Genomic DNA, 19744 nt, shown 5'->3' with positions numbered 1-19744 from the left:
ATCTACACGCACTCCCTTGGTGACCTCATTCGCTCCCACGGCTTCAACTATCACCTCTACGCTGATGACACCCAGATCTACATCTCTGCCCCTGGTCTCTCCACCTCTCTCCAGGCTCGCATCTCCTCCTGCCTTCAGGACATCTCCATCTGGATGTGTGCCCGCCACCTAAAACTCAACATGTCCGAGACCGAACTCCTTGTATTCCCTCCCAAACCCTGCCCTCTCCCTGACTTTCCCATGGTTGACGACACTACCATCCTTCCCGGCTCACGAGCCCGCAACCTTGGTGTCATCCTCGACACCGCTCTCTCATTCACCCCTCACATCCAAGCCGTCACCAAAACCTGCCGATCTCAGTTCCGCAACATTGCCAAGATCCGTCCATTCCTCTCCATCCAAACCGCTACCCTGCTCGTTCAAGCTCTCATCCTATCCCGTCTGGACTACTGCATCAGCCTTCTCTCTGATCAGCCACCCTCGTGTCTCTCCCCACTTCATTCCATACTTCATTCTGCTGCCCGGATTCTCTTTGTCCAGAAATGCTCTGAGCGTGCTACTCCCCTCCTCAAAAATCTCCAGTGGCTACCAATCAAATCTGCGCATCTGGCAGAAACTCTTCACCCTGGGCTTCAAGGCTCTCCATCACCTCGCCCCCTCCTACCTCACCTCCCTTTAGCCCACCCCGCACCCTCTGCTCCTCAGCCGCTACTCTCCTCACCGTGCCTCGTTCTCGCCTGTCCCGCCATCGACCCCCGGCCCACGTCATCCCCCGGGCCTGGAATGCCCTCCCTCTGCCCATCCGCCAAGCTAGCTCTCTTTCTCCCTTCAAGGCCCTACTGAGAGCTCACCTCCTCCAGGAGGTCTTCCCAGACTGAGCCCCTTCTTTCCTCTCCCCCTCGTCCCCCTCTCCATCCTCCCCATCTTACCTCCTTCCCTTCCCCACAGCACCTGTATATATGTGTATGTGTTTGTACATATTTATTGCTCTATTTATTTATTCATTTATTTTCTTTGTGCATATCTATTCTATTTATTTTATTTTGTTAGTATGTTTGGTTTTGTTCTCTGTCTCCCCCTTTTAGACTGTGAGCCCACTGTTGGGTAGGGACTGTCTCTATATGTTGCCAACTTGTACTTCCCAAGCGCTTAGTACAGTGCTCTGCACACAGTAAGCGCTCAATAAATACGATTGATTGATTGATTAATAATGATAATAATGGCATTTATTAACTGCTTACTGCGTGCAAAGCACTGTTCTAAGCACAGTGGAAGGGCGCTGTCTTATGCCCCAGATGGCACCCTACTCACACTGCCCAGTTCCCAGGGAATGGGCATGGTGGAGAGCGTGAAGGGGCACCAAGATGCCATCATGCCTATCATGACCCAGGTAGCAAGAAGGCAGTGCAGACGACGGAGAGGAGGCACAGTGACAGGGAATGGGTCCAGCAACTCCATTGTAATGTAATCTCTGAGGCGCTTAGTACAATGCTCTGCATGCAGTAACTTTTCAATAATTACCATTGATGATGATGATTTGCTGTATGCCTTTTGAAGGCTTGTCCCTGAAATAAACACTTGAGACAGTACAGCAGTAGCAAGATACACATTTTATGCCCTCAAGGAACTTGCCATCTAACAGAGAAGATGCACAGAGAAAAATAATTCACGACAGTGAAAGCTGGACAGTAAACAAAGATAAAGTAGAAAGCAACCCCCCACCCCTCCCCCGCCAAAAAACAAACAAACAAAAAACTTCAGGATGAAACAGCCAATGTATTCAGATTAATAGATAATATAAAATATTCCCAACATAAGCATGTATGTAGAAAAGGCTGAATCTTGTCTCTTTCTCTTTTCTTTCTTTGCACCCTAATTACTTCCTACACACTGTTCTCCCCTCCTCTCGTCGTCCTTCCCCTTTCCTCTCTTCTCCCATCTTCTTACCTCTTCTCCTTCCCTCCCCTCTTTTTCCCTTCCTTCCCTGACTTCTGTATCCTTCACTCCACAGAAACTGCCCTCTCAAAGGTCACCAATGACCTCCTTCTTGACAAATCCAAATTACACTACTCTATTCTAATCCTATTCTACCTCTAGGCTGCCTTCGACACTGTGGACCATCCCCTTCTCCCGGAAATGTTATCCAACCTTGGCTTCACTGACTCTGTTTTCTCATGGTTCTCCACTTATCTCTCTGGCCGTTCATTCTCGGTGTCCTTTGTGGGTCCCTCCTCTGCCTCCCTAACTGTAGGGGCCCCTCATGGTTCAGTTCTGGGACCCCTTCTGGTCTCCATCTACACCCACTCCCTTGGAAAACTTACTCTCTCTCATGGCTTCAACTACCACCTCAATGCAGTTGATACCTAAATCTACATCTCCAACCCTGATCTCTCTCCCTCTCTTCAGTCTCGCATTTCCTCTTGCCTTCAAGACATCTCTACTTAGATGTCTTCCTGTCACCTCAAGCGTAACATGTCCAAAACAGAATTCCTTTGTCTTCCCACCCAAAGCCTGTCCTTCCCCTGCCTTTCTCATCACTGTAAATGGCACCACCATCCTTCCTGTTCCACAAGCCCATACCCTTGGCATTATCCTTGACTCCTCTCTTTCACTGAACCCACATAGTCAATCCATCACTAAATCCTGTCGGTCCCACCTTCACAATATCTCTAAAATCCACCCCTTTCTCTCCATCCACACTGCTACCACAGTAATACAATCACTCATCCTATTCTGCCTGGTTTACTGTTTCAGCCTCCTTGTTGACCTCCCAACCTCCTGTCTTTCCCCACTCCACTTTACTGTGCTGCCCAAATCATTTTTTACAAAAGCAGTCAGAACTTGCCACCCCCCTCCTCAAAGAACACCAGTGGTTGCCCATCTACCTCTGCATCAAACAAAAATTCTTTACAATTGGCTTTAAAACAGTCAATCAACTTACTCCCTCCAATCTCACCTTGCTACTCCCGTACTAACACCCAGCCCACACACTTCGCACCTCTAAAATTAACCTTCTCACTGTACCTCGATCTTGTCTATCTCACCACTGACCCATCTCCCTCATCCTGACTCTGGCCTGGAACGCTCTCCCTCCTCAAATCTGACAGACAATTACTCTCTCCGCCTTGAAAGCCTTATTGAAGCCACATCTCATCCAAGAAGATTTCCCTGACAAAGTCCCCCCTTCAACTTCTCCTACTCCTTCGTGCGTCACCCTGACTTGCTCCCTTCATTTTTCCCTCCTCCCAGCCCCCCCAGCACTTATGCGCATATCTGTAAGCTTGTTGTGGGCAGGGAATCTGTTTATTGTTATATTGTACTTCCCCAAGCACTAAGTACAGTGCTCTGCACACAGTAAGTGTTCAATAAATGCGATTGATTTGAACTGAATTCCTTCTCCCCTCTTCTCTCCTTTCCTCTTCCCTCCCCTCTCCTCTCCTCTCACCTCTTATCCTTGCCTCCTCTCCTCCTCTCCCTTTCCCTCTCCTCCCCTATTCTTTTTCTTCTTCTCTCCCTTCTCTCCTTTCCTCCCTTCCTTTCCACTCCTCTTTTCTTCCCTCCTTCTCTACTCTCTTCTTCTCACCTCCTCTCCTATCTTCTACCCTCTCCCTCCTCCACTCCCCTCCTTTTTCTCCCCTCCTCTTTGGTCCTTATTTCCTCTGCTCTTATCCTTACCTCCTCTCCTACTTTCCTCTTCCCTCTCCTCCCTTCTCCTCTCCTCTTTCCTCCTCTCTCTTCCCCCTTCTCCTTTCCTCGCCTTCTCTTATTTCCTCCCCCTTCTCTCCTCCTCTTCTCGCTTCTCATTCATTCATTCATTCATTCATTTAATAGTATTTATTGAGCGCTTACTGTGTGCAGAGTACTGTACTAAGCTCTTGGAAAGTGAAATTCAGCAACAAATAGCAATCCTCCTTTCCAACCCCTCTCCTATCTTCTCCTCTCCCGTCTCCTTCACTCCCCATTCCTCCTCCCCTCCTGTCCTCCCCTCTCCTCCTCATCACTTTTCCTCTCTCTGAACCCACCTCCATTTACTCTTCTCTATTTTTCTCTTCTCCTTTCCTCTTCCCTCCTCTCCCTTCTCCCGATTGACACCTTCTTCCACAGCTAAAAAGATATTGTTCCTCTGCCCAGGTAGTGTCACCTCCCCACACACCCCCGCGGCTCTTGTTCCTTGACCCTAGCCACATGCCTCTAGCCAGTCCGAGGGGAAAGCTCCACTCAGTGACCTTGTCCACAGACCTCTCCTGGTCGGCAAGGGCAGACCTCAAGGTCATGCATGAAGTGATGTAGCTGCAGCGGCACCGCCACAGGAACTGGTTAAAGGGATGGCAACTGGCTCTGGGCATTACCCTGTGGCTGGTCTTGCTGCTGTCCCCGAGCCAGGACTCCTAGGCACCCTGTAGAGATGGCAGCCGCAAGTATCTCCGTTGGACTGAGTCCTTCCACTGGGCATCAGGATGGAGCCTGCTCCTAGAGGCCTCTTCTGTCCTGGACCCGCAAATATGGGGCTGGGTTCCCGGAGGCAGGCGAGAGTGTCGCCTGGGAGCTGAAAACCCAAGCTTTGCCCCGACAATGCCCCTTCTCCCTGCTTTGGGATGCTGGGGGTGTAGAAGGGGGCCGGGGAGATGGTGGCTTGTCTTGCTTTAAGGTGGCCCTGGGGATTCCCATCTCCTTGGGATTCTACTGCCTGCAAAAGGATGTCCACAGGGGCATGGGGAGTTTAACTTCTCCCTTAAGGAAATGTGGGCAGGTAATTGAGCTCTGGAGTAAAGATCTAAGAAATTTCTCCCCCTTCACCCTGACACCATCCCTCCAGCCCAAACCTATGTTCAATAATCAATCAATGGTATTCACTGAGGGCTTACTGTGTGCACAGCACTGTACTGTTTGGGATAGTACAGGACAACAGAGTTTTTATGGTGTCTGTTAAGCATTTACTATATATGATAATAATGATTATAATGGTATTTGTTAAGCACTTACTACGTTCCAAGCACTGTTTTAAACACTGGGGTACATACAAGGTAATCAGGTTGTCCCACCTGGGGCTCACAGTTTTAATCCCCGTTTTACAGATGAAGTAACTGAGGGACAGAGAAGGTAAGTGACTTGCCCAAAGTTACACAGCTGACAAGCGGCAGAGCTGGGATTAGAACCCACGACCTCTGACTCCTAAGCCCGTGCTCTTTCCACTAAGCCATATGTCAAGCACTGTTCTAAGCACCGGGGAAGATACAAGTTTATCATGTTGGATACAGTCTCTGTCCCACATGGGACTCACAGTCTAAGTATTTCACTCCCTTTTCACGGGTGAGGAAATTGAGACACAGAGAAGTTACATGACTTACTCAAGGTAACCCAGCAGACAAGTGGAAAACCTTGGATAAGAACCCAAGTCCTTCTGACTCCTAGGTCTATGCTCTATCAACTACGTCACACTGCTCTGTAGATACATTCTCTGCCCACAAAACTAGAGGAATTAGTCAATCAATTAAGGTATTTATTGAGCACTTTCTATGTGCAGAGCACTGTACTAAGTGCTTGGAAGAGTACAAGGTAACAGAATTGGCAGACATGATCCCTGTCCACAAGGAGTCTAGAGGAGGAGATAGCAATCAATCAATCAGTGGTATTTATTGAGTGCTTACTGTATGCGGGGCCCAGTATTTAACACTCCTAAGTACTAAGTACTCATAAGCTTGTTGCAGGCAGGGAACGTGTCTGTTTATTGTTATGTTGTACTCAATCAAGCACTTAGTACAGTGCTCTGCACAGGGTAAGTGCTCAATAAATACAACTGAATGCTTGAATGACACACCATAAAAATGCAGTAGAAATAATAACAGCAGCAGCAGTAGTAATATAGTACTAGTAGTCGCAGCAGTAGTGAAAAGAAAATGATAGTAGTAATAATCAATTAATTATATTTATTGACCTCTTACTGTGTGTGCAGAGCAATGTACGAAGGGTTTGGAAGAGTACTGCATATTGGAGAAAAAGCGTGGCTCAGTGGAAAGAGCGTGGACTTGGGAGTCAGAGGTCATGTGTTCGAATCCCGGCTCAGCCACCTGTCAGCTGTGTGACCTTGGGCAAGCTACTTAACTTTTCTGTGCCTCAGTTACTTCATCTGTAAAATGGGGATTAAGATTGTGAGCCCCACGTGAGACAACCTGATCACCTTGTATCCCCCACAGCGCTTAGAACAGTGCTTTGCACACAGTAAGCATTTAACAAATATCATTATTATTATTATTATTGTTATTATTATTATTATTATTATTATTATTATTATTATAACAGAGCTCCCTGCCCACAAGGAGCTTACAGTCCAGAAGAAAGGACAGACATTAATATAAATAAATAAGCTGTGGATATGTACACTAGCGTTTTGGGGCTAAAGGTGGGGTGAGTAAAAGGTGAAAATCCAAGTAATAATAGCAGTAACAATGACAGTAATAGTTATAGTAGTAGTAGTAAAGTAGTAACTGTAGCAGTAGAAATGGTAGTATTAGTAGCAGTATCCTTCAAATGGCGTCAAATCATTTCTGATCCAAAATGACTCCTTGGACACACCTGCTCCAAAACGTCCCATCTTCTGCCATAAAGTCATTCCGGTACGTGTATCCAAAGAATTTTCTTGGTAAAGATACCTAAGTGGTTTATCTTTGCCTTCTTCTAAGCAGGAAAACTTGAGTTTCTGCCATTGTCTTTGTTCAACGTTTTGATAACTTCATCATCAGTCTTTGATTCTTTTCCATGCCACTGCTGCCCAGCACAGGTGAATTGAATTTGATGTTTCAGCTTAGACTTTTCCACTATGGGTAACCTTGTAATGGCATAGCTCTAAGCTTCGTCAGCTTAAGCAAACTCTTCTGCCAAGATAAGGTATTGATTTTTAAGAGAGAGTAGTAGTAGTAGTAGTAGCAACATTTATTAAGTGTGGATTTGGTGTGGGGTAGTGCATTATGAACTTGGGAAGTAGAAGAGGAAAGAGTAGAAGTTCCTGCCGACAGGAAGCTTACCGTCTAAAAGTTGAGATGTATATAAGAATATTTATAACAATGTTAAAATAAATGAATTGGGAGGACATATATATATGAGGACTAATCAGAAATTCCCCTGCCTCACACATATGGCTGGATTCAGACTGATAGATGGTTCCAGAGTGCGATGGGGTGGAGGAAACCCCACAACAGAGAGGAGTTTGAGTGCGGAGAGGTGATAGAGAGATGGGGTTGGGTGGGGCAACCATCCTCGTTCTGTTCTCTTGCCCCTCCCTCCCTTAAATCCTTGGGCTTCTACCTTGCCATCCCCATTGGTCTATGTCCATCTCCATCACCATTGTCTCCCCACTGGACAGGGGGCAGGCCAAATGAGATCTGGAATGTCCAGTATGAAACCGGGTGAATGTCCACCACTGTTCAGGGAGAGAGAACATGGGCCTGGGAGTCAGAGGAGCTGGGTTCTGATCCCAGCCCTAACAACTGCTTTCTGCATGACCTTGGACAAGTCACAATATCCCTGATTCCCGACACAGGGATGGATTCAGGCAGTTGGGGCCAGAGTTCAAGTGGGTCGGGGAACCACACAACGGAGATTGTGATATTTGTTAAGCACTTACTATGTTCCCAGCACTGTTCTAAGTGCTGGGGTAAATATAAGATAATCAGGTTGTCCCACCTGGGGCTCACAGTCTTAATACCCATTTTACAGTTGAGGTAACTGAGGCACAGATAAATTAAGTGCTTTGCCCAAGGTCACACGATGATGGGGTGTTCAGTAAGGAGCAGTCTTCCTTGGTATGGTCGCTTACAATCTCCCTCTCCAACCTCCCAGGTCCTCTCCCTTGTTCATCCTCCTTAGGACATCTCCATCTCCCTCGCCATTGTCTCCACACCAGGCAGAGGCTGACTCTAGAATGTAAGCTGGTTTCTAGATTCTAAGCTTGTTATGGTCAGGGAGTTGGGAAGGCAGTGTGGCTTAGTGGAAAGAACAAGAACTTGGACGACAGAGGACGTGGGTTCTGCCACTTTGCTGTTTGACCTTGGGCAAGCCACTTAACTTCGCTGTTCCTCAATTACCTCATCTGTAAAATGGGGATTAAGACGGGGATAACCTAATTGCCTTATTTCTACCCCAATGTTTAGAACAGTGCTTGGCCCATAGCAAGCATTTAACAAATACCATAATTATTATCATTATAATTATAATTATTATTGTTATTATCAACACTGTTGTATCGTACTCTTCCAAGAACTTCATCAAGTGCTCTGCACACGGTTAGTGCTCAATAAATAGCATTGATTGATTTATTGAATTATTAATTAATGCCTGTCCCCGTCTCTAGACTATAAGCTAGCTATTGACAGGGAATGTGTCTACCAACTCTGTTGTATTGTACTCTCCCAAGCTCTTAATACAATGCTCTGCACGCAGTAAGCAACCAACAAATATCATTTATTGATTAATTAATTAATCAATTAATTAATTTGTTTCCCCCATCTCTCCTATGAATCGACATCTTGGAGAAGCAGCGTGGCCCAGTGGAAAGAACCCGGGCTTGGGAGTCAGAGTCGTGGGTTCTAATCCCAGCTCCACCACTTGTCACCTGTGTGACTGGGCAAGTCACTTTACTTCTTGGTGCCTTATTTCCCTCATCTGCAAAATGGGGATTAAGAATGTGAGCTCCACATGCGACAACCTGATTACCCTGTATCTACCCCAACACTTAGAACAGTGCTCGGCTCATAATAAGCACCTAACAAATACCAAAATTACAATTATTATTATTATCTTAACGTGGCAGGAGAGTTTGTGTATGCTGATGAAGCTCAGAGCTATGCCATATATGCCATATATGGTTATCCATAACGGAAAAGTCTAAACCAAAGCATCAAAGTTGCTTCACCTGTGCTAGGCAGCAGTGGTGTGGGAAAGAGTCAAAGGTGGATGATCAAGTGATTAAAACGTTGGTAAAAGACAATGACAGAGACTCAGGTTTTTACTGCATGGAAGAAGGCAATGGAAAACCACTTCCATATCTTTACCAAGAAAAATCTACAGATATATATATACCAGAATGACCTAATGACAGACAACTCCAAGGAATTTGAAGAGAAGTCTCCACCTATAGACTGTGAGCTCACTGTAGGCAGGGTGCATATAATAATAATAATAATAATAATAATAATAATAATGATAATAATAATAACGGCATTTATTAAGCGTTTACTTTGTGCCAAGCACTGTTCTAAACACTGGGGAGGTTATAAGGTGATCAGGTTGTCTCACGGGGGGCTCACAGTTTTCATCCCCATTTTACAGATGAGGGATCTGAGGCACAGAGAAGTGAAGTGACTTGCCCAAGCTTACGCAGCTGAAAATTGGCAGAGCCAGGATTTGAACCCATGACCTCAGACTCCAAAGCCCATGCTCTTTCCACTGAGCCATGCTGCTTAACAATTCTGTTGTACTCTTCTAAAGGCATCATACAGTGCTCTGCACACAGTAAGTACTCAATAAATACCATTGATGATAGTAATGATGACTGCATGAGATCCACACTGTTCAGTAGGAAATAGGGCAAATGGCCACCATAGTCAGCGAAGTCAGTGGAGGGGAAATGAAAGAAGGGAAAGGGAAGACTGGTCACCAAGGAAGGTAAAAGATCACTTAATCAATCAATTAATGGTCTTTATGGAGCACTTACTGGGTGCAGAACATTGTACTAAGCGCTTGAGGGAGTACAGTATAACAGAGTTGGTAGACACATTCCCTGCCCACAAAATGCTCACAGTCTAAAGGGGGAGGCAGATAATCGATCAATCAATAGGATTTATTGAATACTTACTGGTTGCAGAGCACTGTACTAAGTGCTTGGGAGAGTACAATATAACAGAGTTTGTAGGCACATTCCCTGTCCAAAATGAGCTACAGTCTAGAGGGGAAGACCGACATTGAAATAAAAATCAGATTGGTACCAAAGTGTCATTAGGCTGAGGGTAGGGTAAATAAAGAGTGCAAATCTAAGTACAAGAGGGATGCAGCAGGGAAAGGGAGTAGGGGAGATGAGGGCTTAGTCAGGAAAGGTCTCCTGAAGGAGATGTGATATTAATAAGGCTTTGAAGGTGGGGAGAGTGATCACGTGTCATAAACGAAAGTAGAGGGCATTCCAGGCCAGAGGCAGGATATGTGCAAGGTGTTAGCAGAGAGACCCCAGGTCCTCCTGACTCCCAAGCCTATGTAGTGTGAAAAGTAGCATGGCCTAGTGGAAAAAGATCATGGGCCTGGGAGCCAGAAGGACCTGGGTTCTAATCCTAGCTCCACCACTTGTCTACTGTATGACCTTGGGCAAGTCACTTAATTTCTCTGTGCCTTAATTCCCTCATCTGTAAAAAGAAGATTAAGACTCTAAGCCATATGTGGGACAGGGACTTTGTCCATCCCGATTATCTTCTATCTACCTCAGTGCTGAGAACAGGGGCTGGCACAAAGTAAGCACTTAACAAATACCATTATTATTATTATTAATTGAGAAGCAGTATGGCCTTGTCCCTAGAGCCTGGCCTGGGAGTCAGAAAGACCCTGGTTCTAATCTGACTCTGCCAGATGTCTGCTGTACGACCTTGGGCAAGTCACTTCACTTCTTTGGGCTTCGGTTCCCTCATCTGTAAAATGGGCATTAAGACTGTGAGCCCTATGTGGGACAGGGACTATATCCAACCTGATTTGCTTGTATCTACGCTAGTGCGTAGAACAGTGCCTGGCACATTGCAAATGTTAACGAAACTTATTATTATCATTATTCAGTGCCTGGCACATAGGGAAAAATAAACAACTATTATTATTATCGTTATTAGTAATAATGATAATAATAATAAATACCATTGATTGATTGATATGGAGGTCCAGAGGCATTAGGTGAGTTGCTCAAGGTCACCAAGACAACAAAAGTAAGAGTTGGGACTAGAACAATTCTGCCTCTTGACATTAGGGCATTACATCAGCTCATTGGTTTGATTAGCAGACCCCAGAATGAAATCTTATGGGGAAGAACAATTAATCCATGTGGAACCTCAGGAGGCACAGGGCAAGAAAGGACTGGAGACACTGGGGTTCTCAGCTCCTCCTGCGACACAATAGCTGCTTTTCTTTAGGGAAAAAAATGGAGACATCTCGGCAAGGTATCCTGGGAAATTAGTCCTCATGAAGAAGCTCTCCCAGCTTCTCCAGTAACTCCAATACATTAATGAGCAGAAGGAGGCATCCGAGACGAGTGGAGGTTGTCCCCGTCAAACCTGGGACAGATGCAGAGAGTATTGATGTTGTAGGGGTTGGGAGGAGAGATGGTTAACTGGGTCCGGGAAATCGAGAGAAATAAGAGGAAAATCATTCCAGTTCTGGCATCACTGCTTGCTGCATAAATCTCTCCCCGACCCTCCACCCCCGAGCTTCTCTGCCTTGCTCGATCAATAGATCCAGTAAGGTATTTATTGAATGACTACTGTGTGCAAAGAAGTGTACTAAGTGCCTGGGAGACAACAATAAAGAGTGGGTAGTGCCCACAGTGAGCCTGCAGTGTTTTCTGGCTGGTTTGTTTTGGTCGGGGATGTTTATGGCATTTGCTAAGCTCTTACTATGTACCAGGAACTGTACTAAGATCTGGGGCAGATACAAGCTAGTCCTAAACGAGGCATAGAGCTTTAATCCCCATTTTATGGATGAGGTAACTGAGTCCCAGAGACGTTAAGTAGCTTGTCCAAGGTCACACAACAGACAAGCAGTGGAGCTAGGATTAGAATCCAGGTCCTCTGTTTCTTAGACTCGTGCTCTATCAACTAGAACATGCTGATTCTCAAGTGCAAGAAGCTATAGAACCAGGGATCTAGGAGCACTAGGAAAGATAAGAGAGAGAGGGAACCATCTAGAAGAACCAAGAGCACCAGAAAAGCAATGGTTCAGTTATTTAGTTAGTTATTGTATTTATTAACCACTTACTCTGCAGGAATGCTAAGCACTGAAGTAGATTCGAGATTATCAGTCAGAAAACAGTCAGATATGGAAGTAGAGTGGCTAAAGATGAGCTTACTGTCTAGATGATCGATCAATCAATCAATCAATGGCATTTATTGGAACTTACTGTGTGCAGAACACTGTACTAAGCTCTTGGGAGAGGACAACTGTCAGTCAGCCAGTTCATTGTATTTATTAAGTGCTTACTGTGTGCAGAACACTGTACTGTACTGGGGAGAGCACTGTACCACACAGGGGAGAGTACAATATAACAGCAAACAGAAACATTCCTTTCCCACAAGGAGCTTACACTCTATAGAAGGAGGCAGACATTAGTATGAATAAACAAATTATGGTTATGAACATAATTCTTGGGGGATGAAGGTGGGATGAATGCAGGGAGCAAATCCAAGTTCAAGGTTAACTCACACTGGAGAGGAAATTAGGTGAAAGGCGTGTTAATCGGGCTAGGGCCTTTGGAGGCAATGTGGAGGCTTTGAAATTGGGGAGAGTGGTGGTGTGGTGTATATGTAAGAGAAGCAGCATGGTGTAGTGGATAGAGCACAGGCCTGGGTGTCAGAAGATCATGGGTTGTAATCCTGGTTCCACCGCTTGACTGCTATGTGACCTTGGGCAAGTCACTTCACTTATCTGTGCCTCAGTTACCTCAACTGTAAAAACTGGAGATTAAGAGTTTGAGCTCTATGGGGGAACAGGGATTGTGTCCACCCTGGTTAACTTGTATCTACCCCAGATCTTAGAACAGCTCTTGGTACATAGTAAGTGCTTAACTATTATTATTATTATTATTATTGAGAGGGAGGAAATTCCAGGCCAAAGAGGGAGGGCAAAGGAAAGGAAAGATAGTAGCAGAAACTAATTTAGCATCGGGGGAAAGCGGCAGATAGGGAGAGGGCCCGGGAAGGTTTCTGGAATGTGGAACATGACTGACAAACCCTTAGAATATCAGGGTGGAAAATCCAGGATGCATCAATAATAACAATACTATTTCTACTGCAATGATATTTATTCTGCACCTTTTGAGTGCACAGCAGTTACCTCTCTTTATAGGGACAATGGGATCAGTTTGGGGAGCAGAGGACTTAACCCTACATCTGGGAGGAGAAACCAAGCAATAACAATCATTGCGGTATGTGTTAAGTGTTCACCGTTTCCAGGCACTGTGATCAATAAAGGAAAACTAGGTTGGACACAGACTCTGTCCCACGAGGGGCTGACAGTCTAAGTAGAAGAGAGAACAGGTATTGAATCCCCATTGTATAGATGAGGAAATGGGGGCACAGAAAAATTGAGTGACTTGTCCAAATCACAAACTAAGCAAATGGTGGAGCCAAGATTAGAATCCAGGTCCTCTGAGTCCTAGGCCCATGCTCTTTCCACTGCTTCTGCTTCCTATTTCACCTACCTACCTCTCTTCCCCACACATATCTGTTCTCCCTGCCTTCAGAGCCTTCCTCAAATCCTACTTGTTTTAAAAAAAAATGGATTTTGTTATGTGCTTACTATATGTCAAGCACTGTTCTAAGCACTGGAGTAGATTAAATCTAAGCAATGGAGTAGATTCAACTTTATCAGGTTGGACACAGTCCCTTTCCCAAGTCACTTCACTTCCCTGGGCCTCAGTTCCCTCACCTGTAAAATGGGGATTAGAACTGAGCCCCATATGGGACATCAACTGTGTCCAACATGAATAGCTTGTGTCTACCCCAGTGCTTAGTACAGTGCGGGGCACTTAGTAAGGCCTTAATAAATACCATTAAAAAGGAAGAAGAAACTGAATTCCTCATCTTCCCTCCCAAATCATCTCCTCCACCTAGCTTTCCCAGCACAATTGACAACAACTCTTTCCTCCCTGTCCCAGACGACTGCAACCATGACATTATATTTGATTTCTCCTTCCTCTTCTACTCTCACATCCTGGCCATTGGCTTAACCAGTAGGTTTTTCCTCCGCAATATTTCCTGGATCCACCCCTTACTCTCCATCCAAATGGCCACCACCCAGGTCTGGACACTAGCCATACCCCAGCTAGAATACTGTATCAGTTTTCTACTTAGTCTGGAATTGTTCAGTCTCCCCAGTTAATGCATAAATCTGCTGCCCAGATCTTTTTATAGCATCTTTCTGCACACATTCCCCCCTCCTCCTTTAATGGTGACTCACACATCTCCAAATCCTGCAGAAATTATTGACCTATTATTTAAGCTACTCCTTCATTCCTTTCCCTCTTACCTATCCACCCTGTTCTCCCACCTCACCTTAGTCAATACTCCCAAGTGCTTAGTAGAGTTTTTGGCACAAAATAAGTGCTCAATAACTAATGGGGATTAGTGGAAAGAGCACGGGATTGGGAGTCAGAGGAACTGGATTCTATTTCCCCACCACCACAACCCCGGCATTTCCCTGTGCCCCATCTCTAGACCAAAAGCTCATTGTGGGCAGAAAATGTGCCTGTTACATTGTTATATTGTACTCACCCAAGTGCTTAGTACAGTGCTCTGCACACAGTAAGTGCTCAGTAAATGCGATTGATGGACTACTGGCTCTGCCACTTACCTGCTCTGTGACCTTGGGCAAGTCACTTCACTTCCTCTGTTCCTCAGTTCCCTCACTGACAAAATGGGGACTCAATGCCTATACTCCATCCTACGTAAAATGTGAGCCCCATATGGGACCTGATTATCTTGTTTGGAATCATCATAGCCTAATGGAAAGAGCATGGTCCTGGGGGTAAGGGGATCTAGGGTTTATGGCCAGCTCCACCACTTGTCTGCTGTGTGACCTTGGGTAAGCCACTTAAATTCTATGTTCCTCATTTACCTCATTTAAAATGGGGATTAAGATTGTGAGCCCCATGTGGAACCATATTCCATAGTCCACTGAGTTCAATCTGATTAGCTTGTATCTTCCCCAGAGAATTGTACAGTGCCTACACATCATACGTGCTTAACAAATACCATAAAAAATAAAAGTAAAAATAAATATCACTGATTGATTGATCCCACTGCCTCCAGGAATCCTTCCCCAATTAATCTCTAATCTTCCCATCTTGTATCAACGCCTGCACCCTCAGCCCTTCCACTGCACCTAAGGACAGGTCCCATGAAACTTATTTGTATCTTATTTACCTTATTACTCCCCCTATCTGTAATTGATTAAGGCATTTGTCTTCTCTGCTACACTGCAGGATCAGGGACCATATCTTAAAACGTTTTGCACTCTTCCAAGAGCTTAGTAGAATGTTCTGAACCAAGTGTTTGCCCAATACATGGTGTTAATGATGATAATGATGATGAAGTGAGGGAAGTTGGAAAACAGCTTCCCTGGTAAATATCTCAAAATAGGAGCAAACCATCGAGTTTGTGATTTTTCATCGGAAGCTCGGGACTGGGAGTCAGGGGATCTGAGTTTCAATCCCAGCTCTGCCACTTACCTTCTGAGTGATCTTGGGCAAGTCACTTCTCTGTACCTCAGTTCTCTCATCTAGAAAAATGGAAATTCAATATCTATTGCTTCTACTACTTAGACTATGAGCCTCATGTAGGACCTGATCATCTTTTATATAACCCAACGCTCAATATATTGCTCGGTACATAGTAAGTGCTTAATAAGTACCACAGTTATTATTACTGGGTAGTCTAGATTTGTGAGATTAATTACATAGGTACATTCTATGGTTCTCAGAGGTCCCATCTTGTCAGATATCCTGATCGAGATGGTTCCCTTCTGTATGTCTGGTTAACATTGGCAGATCATGGTCAACCATACCAGAGTGATAGAATCCCTCCTCCTGGGGTTCTCAGAGGGCCGGGAGCTGCAGCTGGTCCACACCGTGCTTTTCCTCCTGCTCTACCTGGCGGCCCTGACAGGGAATCTCCTCATCGTCGCCGTCACTGCCCCTGACCAGGGCCTCCACACCCCCATGTACTTATTCCTCAGACACTTGTCCACCCTCGACCTCTGCCTCATCTCCATTACCTTCCCCAAGTTCATCCTGGTCTCTCTGGCCACCTGTCACTCCATCTCCTTCTTGGATTGTTGTTTGCAAGTCCTTCTGGTGTTTTCGTTTGCCACTTCAGAGCTGTTCATCCTCACAGCAATGTCTTATGACTGTTACACCGCCAACCACCGCCCCCTGAGCTACGAGGTCATCATGGCCTGAGGGGCCTGTGGGAAGATGGCGGCCGTTTCCTGGCTCAGCGGATGCCTCAATGGAGCGTCCCTCTCAGCTGGTGCATTATCCCTGCTCATCTGTGGGTCCCGTAAGATCCAACAGCTCTTCTGTGACGTCCACTCTTTGCTGATGATCTCGTGTTTGGAAGAACATGCAACCCTCGATCTGACTGTAGCTGTTGGTTTCTGTTTGACTTTGTTCTGCTTTGTTTCCATAGTTGTCTCTTAGGTGCACATCTTCTCCACTGTGCGGAGGATCCAGTCTGCAGAGGGACGGTCCAAAGCCTTCTCCACCTGCCTGTCCCACCTCACCATTAGCCGTTTTTTTCACTACTGGTTCCCTTACTAAGCGCCTCCCTCAGAGTCTCCCCTCGGCCCTGGATCTGTTGATATCCGTGTTTTACATGGTGGCGCCGCCCGCCCTGAACCCCCTCATCTACAGCCTGAGGAACAGGGACATAAAGGCCGCCCTGGGAGGGTCCTAAAAGGGGAAATTAATCTCTGAGAAGAGGAGGCCCCACCACTTTGCATGATTTACCACAACCTCACAACCGATGAGTTTCACTCAATTGATCAATGGTATTTATTGAGCGCTTAATGTGTGCAGAAATCTGTACTAAGCGCTTGGAAAACTGCAACAGAGCTACACTTAGATTTGCTCCCTCTTCTCACCCAACCCTCAGACCCACAACACTTATGTCTATATCTGTACTTTATTTATTTATATGAACGTCTGTCTCCCCCTGAATATTGTGAGCTCATTGTGGGCAGGGAACACGTCTACCAGCTTTATGATATTGTCTTCTCCCAAGCACCTAGTATGGTGCTATGCACACAGTAAGCACTCAAAAAATACAATTGATTGATTGATTAGTGGACACCATTCCTTCCCACAAGGAGCTTATTGCCCACAGGGAGATCCCAGCAAAAGCCATTCTGTTCTCTTTCAGTCTCTTCACTCCAGTTTTTACTGGCTAAAGATTCCCAACCCACATTTCCCACCACATTCATGTAATAGAGCCTCTCCTTTTTCCATTCTGCTAATGTCCACAAATGACAAATCAACTGTGTGGGCCTATACTCTCATGACCTCCCTTCTCTGTTCGATTTTTATTCACTCTCATTCCAGCACTATCGATCTTCTGAAGGACAAGGCTCATCCTGCCCACTCTTCCCCATTGGTTTGGCCCCTAGTCCTTCATCTGTCTCATACCACTAACCCACAGTCCCGGGTCACTGGTAGAGTCTGCCTCCTTTGCTCCTATGAATGAGGAGCAGAGTGCTACAGTTGGAAATCTAAATATCCAGCCGATTTCATGCACTTCAAGTTTATCCTTGAATGCTTTAACACTGTCTTCTTCTCCACTCTTATAGACACCTATGCCCATCACCCTCTCAAGTTGTTCCAGACATTTAACTCCCTCTTCTGGCCCCCTGGCCCCCGCCTCCCCCCACCCCTTGTCCCCAAAGACCTATTAGGAAAAGTGACACTATCAGGTGTGATCTTCCTAAAATCTCCTCTGTCCCTTCTCAGTCCCTCCACCATCCTGCCCCCTCTTCAAGTCTCCCATCTTTTTCAGCACTATCTCTAAAGGAATCTCCTGCCTTCTCTCAAATCCACCACCTCCACCTGCACATCTGACCCCGTTTCTTTGCGCCTTATCAAACTTCATGTCCTCTCCCTTCTTCCCACCCTGTCAGCCATCTTCAACTGTTTGCTCTCAAATGGCTTTGCCCCTACAGCTTTCAATTATACCCTACTCCCCCATCCTAAAAAAAACCCTTCCTTGACTCCACTCCTCCAGTTATTGCCCCATCTCCCTCCTACCATTGCTTTCTACACTCCAAGAGCAAGTTGTCTAAACCCACTGTCTCAAATTCCTCTCCTCCAATTCACTCCTCTACCTCCTCCACTCAACAGAAACCTTCCATCTCCTTCATTTCACAGAAACTTCCCTCTCAAAGGTCACCAATGATCTCCTTCTTGCTAAATCCAACGGCCTCTAATCCATCCTAATCCTCCTCAACCTCTTGGCAGCCTTCAGCACTGTTAACCACCCCCTACTCGTGGAAACATCCAACCTTGGCTTCACTGACACTGTCCTCTTCTGGCTCTCTTCTTATCTCTCTAGCCGCTCATTTTCAGTCTCTTTTACAGGCTCTTCCTCATCCTTCCACCCCCTACCTGTGGGGGTCCCTCAAGGTTTAGTTCTGGGTTCCCTTCCATTCTCCATCTACATCCATTCCCTTGGAGACCTCATTTGCTCCCAATAGCTTCAAATACTACCTCTATGTGGATGATAGCCAAATCTACATCTCCAGCCCTGATCTGTCTTCCTTTCTGCGGTATCACATTTCTTCCTGCCTTCAAGACATTTCCACTTGGATGTCTTCCCATCACCTCAAGTTTACCATATCCAAAACAGAACTCCTTATCATCCCTCCCAAACCCTGTCTTCCCCCTTACTTTCCCATCACTATAGATGGCACCACCATCCTTCCTGTCTCACAAGCTCATAACGTTGGCATTATCTTCGACTCTGCTCTGTCATTCAACCCACAGATTCAATCCATCATTAAATCTTGTGGGTTCCACCTTCACAACATTGCTAAATTCCACCCTTTCCTTTCCATCCAAACTGCGACCATGTTAATGCAATCACTCATCCTATGGCTCCCGGATTACTGCATCAGACTCCTTGCTGTCCTCCCAGCCTGCTGTCTCTCCTCACTCCAGTCCATACATCACTTTGCTGCCTGGGTCATCTTTCTACAGAAACATTCAGGACATATTTCCCCACTCCTCAAAAAACTCCAATGTTTGCCCATCCACCTCTGAAACAAACAAAAACTGCTCATCATTGGCTTTAAAGCACTCAGTCACCTTGCCTCCTCGTATTTCACCTTGCTACTTTCATGCTAAAACCTTGTCCACACACTTCGCTCCTCTAAAGCCAACGTTCTCACTGTAACTTGATCTCTTCTATCTCGCTACTGGCCCATCACCCACATCGTGCCTCTGCGGTGGAACGCCCTTCCTCCTCAACTCTGACAGACATTTACTCTCAAAGGCTTATTGAAGGCACCTCTCCCCCAAGAGGCCTTCCCAAACTAAACTTCTCTTTCCTCTTCTCCCACTCTCTTCTGTGTCACCCTGACTCGCTCCCTTTGTTGATCCACCCACTCAGGCCCATAGCACTTATGCACATATATGTAATTCATTTATTTATATTAATTTATGTCTCCCTCCATTAGACTGTAAGCATGTTTGTGGGCCTGGAATGTGTCTATTCATTGTTGTACTGTACTCTCCCAAGTGCTTAGTAAAGTGCTCTGCACACAGTAAACGCTCAATAAATATGAATGAATGAATGAATGAATGAGTGAATGAATGAATTTGAGGGAGCCGTCCAGTAGACAGTTCTCAACTTTTTTTCCAAATGGTATTTGTTAAATACTTATTCTGTGCCAGGCCCTGTATTAACTGTTGGGGTAAATGCAAGTTAATCAGATTAGGCACAGTCAGTGTCCCACCTAG

General features: G+C 45.7%; 1 protein-coding gene across 1 annotated transcript; it reads left to right on the top strand.

Annotated features, from left to right (window-relative positions):
- The first annotated feature begins 4405 nt into the window (after window positions 1-4405).
- LOC119927188 (olfactory receptor 14K1-like) lies at window positions 4406-16691 on the top strand. Its single transcript, XM_038745714.1, has 5 exons — window positions 4406-4418; window positions 13895-14037; window positions 15941-16180; window positions 16301-16378; window positions 16569-16691. The coding sequence occupies exons 1-5, from the start codon at window positions 4406-4408 to the stop codon at window positions 16689-16691; spliced, it is 597 nt and encodes a 198-aa protein (XP_038601642.1).
- Window positions 16692-19744: the final 3053 nt, after the last annotated feature.

The sequence above is a fragment of the Tachyglossus aculeatus genome, chromosome 4, assembly GCF_015852505.1.
Source record: "Tachyglossus aculeatus isolate mTacAcu1 chromosome 4, mTacAcu1.pri, whole genome shotgun sequence".
NCBI lineage: Eukaryota > Metazoa > Chordata > Mammalia > Monotremata > Tachyglossidae > Tachyglossus > Tachyglossus aculeatus.
This window is presented reverse-complemented; position numbering and strand designations above follow the sequence as displayed.